The following is a 7,045-nucleotide window of genomic DNA, read 5'->3' as shown; positions in this document are numbered from 1 at the left end:
AATAAATAACGATGGGCTGTATTTTGTTCCTGAGAAACGAAGTAAAGTTGCGCAAATAACCGTGAAAGAGAAACGGAACAGATTAGCGGCGCGAACGGAGCAGCTGCAAAAACGGTGAGATCGCGAAATTAATGCAAATTTCTACTGGTAGCATTCACTTCGTAATTAGTTTTTAGCTTAGCGGTTTCTGCTCGGTAGAGACCTACTTCTACTGATGTATTCAGTGTCTCTCTTCTGTACATGTCCAAATCATCTCATCTGGCTACTTGGACTTTATCTCCTACACATCTGACATGAGCTGTTCTTCTGATGTATTCATTTCTGATTTTTTTCCACCCTTGTCACTCGCAAAGAGAACCTCAACATCTTCACTCTAACGCCAGCTCTGCCTCCTGCCTTTCGTGATTGCCACTGTCTCTAAACCAAACAGCATTGCTGGTCTCACCACCATCTTGTAAACATTTCTTTTTATTCTCACTGATACGCTTTTTATCACACATCATACCTGATACTTTTCTCCACCCACTCCAACCTGTTTGGACGCGTTTCTTCACTACTTTTCCACACTCTCYGTTCTCGACTGTTGACCCTAAGTACTTAAAATTTTTCACCTTCTTTATTTCTGTTCCCTGTAACTCAACTTGGGCTACAAATTAATTTTGTAAACTACAGAAAAGTAATTTAGGGATGCACGAATATGAAAGTTTTTCCCGACATTGATTTCTTATATCAATTAAGTTCAGTGAAGTGAGCTGCGTATCATTTTGTAGAAAATAATTTTTCCACCTTCCTTTCTGAATCACGTTTGCTAAACCGGACGCGCCTGACGCTCAAACGAAAAATATTTAATATTTTTTTTGTTGTGATGGGCATTTTATTATTTGTTGGATTTTGAAAAAATAAAAATTTCAGGAGCTGTTAACAGCGTTACCTAAATCTAAATAGTTTTACATAAAAAAATCTTGTATGCCAAAATACGCATAGCAAAAAAAAGAAAAAGAAAATCTGATCTGAATTTTTTTTCCATCATATTTGGGTCAAAACCTACTCCCCCACAGTAATGAGGAAAAACTCACCACTGCACTGAACTGCACATTAACCGGTTACATTGAGACTTGCCAGTGAAGAAGCTCCTTAATAAATCAGACAAGTTCTGAGCCAGTAGTTTCCTAACAATTTCTGCAAGTAGTTCTGTATTAACTGAACGATAAGCAACTCATGTTCCCCCCCCCCTTTGTTTTTTTCTCCCAGATGATCAGCAGAATTGAGTATGTACACACAAAGAACTTCATCCACAGAGACATCAAACCGGACAACTTTCTCATGGGCATTGGCCGTCACTGTAACAAGGTAAGGTCTTTGTAGCTTCTATACATATTTTTAAATATGGCACATAAAAACCTGTGTAGAGCTCCTGACAAAAAGGTGAATACAAATATTTGTCTAATTGTTCATTTAGTTTATCTTCATGTGTAGTTTTTGTAAGACTATGTGGTGTCATAACTTTAATGTGGGCTGACAGCATTAGAGAGACTGCATGCTGTCAACTTAATCTCATACTGGGGTCAGGCCTACACAGCGGCCCATTAAGTGATTAGAAGACACCCTGACAAATATTAAAGACTAAAAGACACAAAAAAGGATTAAAACAGCAAAATGCTGGTCTGCAATACAAAGTTCAGAACAGACTTTTAGCAAACTTATCACTTAATAAAAAAAAAACATGAAAAAAAAACTGATTCTGTATGATGTCATCAGACTTTAACTGTTATCCAGCAGCTAGAAAACAGAAATCAAAGACGACTTTTAAAGCAAGGTTTATTAGGAGGATAATAAACTATCAACAGTGTTAAAGAAATTAGTCATTCGTGGTATTTATGGGTTGTGGGGGAAATGATCAGCTGTAAGTTTAGTTAAACTATGATTAATTATTATTGTAGTAATCTGATTTTATTGCTGAAGCATAGATTTTATTTTTTATTTTAGATTTGATCAAAAACAGAATTTTGCATTTTTATTCTTGTCGTTCAGGTTTGATTTGCTGCAATGAACTCATTGATGGCTCCTGACAAAAGCTATCAATGAACAAAATGGATTCTTTTCACTGGTTCAAACTCTATTTCCAGAGTTTGTCTTGGTGAAAACACACAGAACTGGTACTGAGTAAGGACTAGCAGCAGTTAAGGACGGGAACTCACTTGGTCAAACAGATCTCTTCAAGGCGTTTAAGTCAAACACAAAGTTAAGCTTTGAATCAGCAATTTTTATGAAAACTACAGCAGGGATGCTCTAGAGCAGGGGTGGTCAACTGTCCTGAGTAAGCAGCAAACACCGCAGTCAGTTGTCTGTCCTACTACGTACCATCGCCAACATTCACAGCAGAAGAGACCCATTCTACTCCATGTCCAGATTGCAAACAAAAAAAAAAAGAAAAATCACATTTGGAAAGCTGAGTAATGCTATGATCAACCCTCACTGCAGCCACTCTCACTATTCTATCTCCCGACTCACCATAGGGCAGAGCACTGTGTCCGAATGGGATGGTTTTATACTCCAATCCTATCCCGAGTGATGAAAAGCCATACCATTTTAAACAAATTGGAAAATTCAACTGCACTGTTTGACTGAAGGAGTTTTATGAAAGATTATAAATTTACATGACTTAACATGCAATAAGCCATGTAACAAAACGGGGAAACACCGATAGTACAGTGAGTAGTGAGAGCTGTCGTGAGCCCCTCCCACTTCTGCAACAGGCTGCAGTACAATAGAGAAGAGATCCATTCTCTTCCGTTTGTGATGACAATATTCATGCATTAAAAACATATTTAAACTAATATTGCCATGTTATGTAACAAACAAAAATGAAACCCGCCTTTACGGGCTCGTATGAAATGCATTCATTTTTTAAGAGAACCTTGGACTTTAATGTCAATTTTCTGTCTTGGTGAAATAATGGAGCTGATAATGACTCATTAGAAATATTTTGCTCTTCTTTGCCTTAATGTTGACTGGTAATGCAAAGATGCCTCACCAAATGTCTCGGGTAACACAGTGACCATCACCATATAACAGTGTTTGTCGGAGGTTTGTTCTACTCCTGCATGGGGGCGGAGTGAGCTTGCCTAATTTAGAATACTGTTCTGTTTGATAGCTTGGATAAGTTTAAATGTATTTATGATTGAATTGAAATGATTTTTTGTGAAGTGCCTTGAGACGACATTGTCAATTGGCACTATATAAATAGTGTTAACTAGGGCTGCATAATGTATCACAAATTTCTTGTCATTTTAATATCTGTATATGCTATATTCACATTGACAAGAACTGTAGTGCAATAATTAGGCCCTCAACAGGAATACAGTGTAATATTTGGTGGGCATGGCTTAATTCCTCCACAGTGTCTCCTAAAAATCTTTAAGAAATTAGCCCCAAGCCATACTTTGAGAATCGAGTAATTTGGTATAGATGTATCTTGTAAGGATGAACCAAAAACTCTGTTGGTGCCATGGTCCAAACACAACAGGAAGTCGGATATTTTGGATCAAAGCTGCCATTTTCTCTTTTACACGTTATATCTGAGGGAAGTCTTCCTACATATTTTGACATACAGACTTCARAATCACTCAGTAAAGACTTGAGGCGCAGAAAGTTAAGTTATCAAAATAGTTTTCCTGCATAAAATATGTGGGCGGGGCCAAGCCTCAAAATCTGACCATTCACCATGAAACATCAAGATGGAGTAACTTCCACAGACAAGCTCAGAGCTGTATCAAACTTTATTTGTGTCACAGCAGACCAGAGCTCCTCACATTCATGCGGTCAGTTGGTGACATCACCTTCGGCATGCCCCCTTTCAACAGGAAGTCACCTGTTTTCCTGCTAGTTTTCTTTTACTCTGATTCATACAAGTTTAAACCTGTTTAATGACAGAACAACATGATGGTAAATCCTTCTCTAAACACTGGCTAGTGCGTGTGGGAGTGGCCTTATGGTGAATTTTAATCCCTTCCCGTTTGCAAATGATTGGCTCTATATCACATATGCATCGTCCGATTTGCAACCAAACTTATGATTGACCTTTGTTAACCTCTAAAGAGGCTAATGGCACTAAATTGTGATTTGACTCCACTGCGCCCCCAGATTATTCCAAAGTCAACAAAATACATCAGCAAAATTGCATTAGATTATTTATTTTATTTATTTATTTATTTTTTAATGCGTCAAGGAGCACTGCTCAACACATCGAGTTACGTTACCTAGTAGACTGGTGCGGTGTCTGCGTAAGAGTGATGACGACGGTGTTTGGGTGGCTTTTGCTGGAATTCCTGCGGTCGCCATTAAGCCAGTGCGGCGCTGAGCTGTGAGGGTCACCAACGCTGCTTGCTGTTTTATTTCTTTAATATATTCCACGTATTATGAACTTGCATTTTACATGCTAATGCAATGTTGTCTTACAGTAACAGATGCTTAACTGAGCACAAATGACATTGCCAAAAATCTAAAGGTAGTGATGCATTTATATTTCTGTGTAAATGTCTGCCACATGAATCCTTCAACATGTCTGCCAAAAACTGTGCCTCACCAAATGTCTCAGGTAACGCAGTGATGCTGCAAGATGGCAGCCATCCTGCTGCTGTCTAGGTGTTGACAAATGTCTATTGCAAATAAAGTTTTATGTAGTTGACACATTCCCAGTAGAGTGCAAGCCTAAGAACGGCTAACATCCTGCACAGAACCCTCTGGCTCTCAGGTCTCTGATAAAAGGCCTGAGCTTGAAGTAGAAGTGCACAATTGGCTAGTTGATGAGTTGGGTCAAGATAAAAAATAACCATCGTATAGCAGGTTAATGTGACTGATCCCAAATGATCACGTTTGCTCTTTAACAGTCATGAGTGTCCTAGGATGTCCAATTACAAACAGAATGACATCTGTAATGCGTACAACACTGGAAGATGACGGAGTCTCAGGTGCTTCATTTCAACATTGGGTGGAGCAAAATTTTGATTTATCAATGCATTGCAATTAGTGTTGGGCCAATCGATTGGCCACCGATCATAATCGTCTGATTTTTGTGAAAAGTATACGATTGCTGATTACTATTTTGTTGCCAGTCACAAAACCGATCACCTGTATCTCATACTTGGCAACCTGCAGAGGCCCCATGTGCAGCACATCTCCCACTTTCCTTCACACTGTGCAGGCGCATGGCAGCAATGTCATGTGGATCTTTAATGTTCTGAGAGTGAATGAGGAAGTTTGTGTCTTCTCACGGAAAATACCTTGACGGTAAAGCACTTCAAATTGCCTCAACACACTGAATTTAATGACACTTAAAAACAAAAAGTACTTAAAGGAGTAGAGATGTGTCGAGTTTCACTGCAGGATAAACGCCTTCCGGAGCGGCCAGACAGCAGACAAAACTGTGCATAATTGCCAACACTCATCTGGATGAGCCTGATGATCAGAATGCTAAGCAGGTAACCTGACCAGATGACCAGTGGACTCTTACACTCACCATCTGTTCAAAGCTGCAGTATAGAAAAAAAGCTTTAGATTTGGATTAAAATTTTCGCATTGTCCTGAGATGGATAATCTGTGAAAGAAATTCAGCTCCTCTGCCTCCTACATGTATTCTGCAGAAGTACTGTGTTCAGTCAGAAACAACCAATCAGAGCCAAGAAGCAGATCTCTCTTTACCACTTTGCAAAAATTTGAACATGCACAAAACAACTAGCCATACTCTGGTAGTTTTGATTTRGTAAGAATTGTTTATTTGAATGCAACTTACATTTGACTTTGAATGAAGGGCTATATCAAATAATGTCAAGTAAAAAAGGAAACAATGTTGTGATATTTGACTTTATGCATATTTTTGTTACTATTAAATATTGTATTACTCACCGAAGGTTTTACAGTTGTCCTTTTGATTGAATACTTGCTGCATTGTGCCTACAAGTTTTTTTGTATGTTTTTGTCTAAGTTAGATGATTTTTGGTTTCATTTTGCAGATCACATAGCCAGTAACACTTGTACCTACATTAAATTAATGGCCAATTCATGAGATCAGCTGTGATAGGCCCTCATGGACAATAGGGTATCAGAATTGGCAGCAAAAAAAACCTGGTCGGAGAATCCCCAACTCCAATAAATTTCTTCTAATTAAATATCAATTCAGAAAAAAAAWTTGAGAATTACTAACAAAGCACTTAAACCCTTTTTCTTTTGCATGTCAAACACACATTTAAAATTTAGGGCATTATATTAACAACTTGACAGCTTAAACAGATGGTAGTCATTGTCGGAGAACAGTTTTTTGCAGGGAGCTAGGAGGCAGACAATTGCGTGTGTGACGTCACGTTGCAAACAAACATCACCGCTAACTTCTTCTGTGGTGTGGGTGTTTATCTAATAGATTGTTTAGCTGAAGTTAAATCATGGATAGACCTAAATTTTCTTCATTTCAGCCACAACAAAACTCAATTATTGTTGGTATTATTTGGTTAAAACATTCCTACTTTACTCAACATTTGGTTCTTTGATGGCTGTTTAAAATTCGGCAAGTTCAGTTGTTAAATGAAATGCCTTGCTGCTGAAATGTGCTATACAAATAAAATTTGATTGATTGAATTTGATTAAATCAAGTTTTTACCACCAGTGGCTTTTAGCAAGGTTTAAATTCTATATTTTTTAAGGATTTTGAAAGAATTATTCATGCCTTCATTACATCGCGATTATTGTAATTAATTATATAAAGCAGTGTTTTTCCAACCACTGTTCCATGAGTGATCATCAGGTGTGTCGTGGAAATTATTAAATTTCACCTACGGTACCGTATTTTCCAGACTGCCCTTACTTTTTTCCTAAGCTTTGAACCATGCGGATTGTAGCCCGGTGCAGCTTTCCAGTTTTTTGCTTTTGTTTGTGTGTTTCCAAAAAGTTTGAAGGTGCGGCTTATAGTATGGTGCGCTCTATAGTCCGGAAAATATGGTAATTGGTTTTAAAAGATTTTTTGAAAATGAATCATCTGCAAATAATGCCATCT

At 37.9% G+C, this 7,045-nt stretch overlaps 1 protein-coding gene across 5 annotated transcripts in view; it reads left to right on the top strand.

The window, feature by feature from the left end:
* Positions 1-7,045, top strand: part of csnk1a1 (casein kinase 1, alpha 1) — a 69,732-nt gene that overhangs the window by 12,882 nt on the left and 49,805 nt on the right. For all 5 annotated transcript variants that reach the window (XM_008402774.1, XM_008402772.1, XM_008402771.1 and 2 more), the window contains exon 4: positions 1,252-1,350. In XM_008402774.1, coding sequence (XP_008400996.1) covers positions 1,252-1,350 — 99 coding nt within the window. The remainder of the gene's footprint in view (positions 1-1,251; positions 1,351-7,045) is intronic.

Source organism: Poecilia reticulata, unplaced genomic scaffold (genome assembly GCF_000633615.1).
Source record: "Poecilia reticulata strain Guanapo unplaced genomic scaffold, Guppy_female_1.0+MT scaffold_256, whole genome shotgun sequence".
NCBI classification, from domain to species: domain Eukaryota; kingdom Metazoa; phylum Chordata; class Actinopteri; order Cyprinodontiformes; family Poeciliidae; genus Poecilia; species Poecilia reticulata.
Note: the sequence above shows the minus strand (reverse complement) of the source record. Positions and strands in the feature narration are given on the sequence as shown.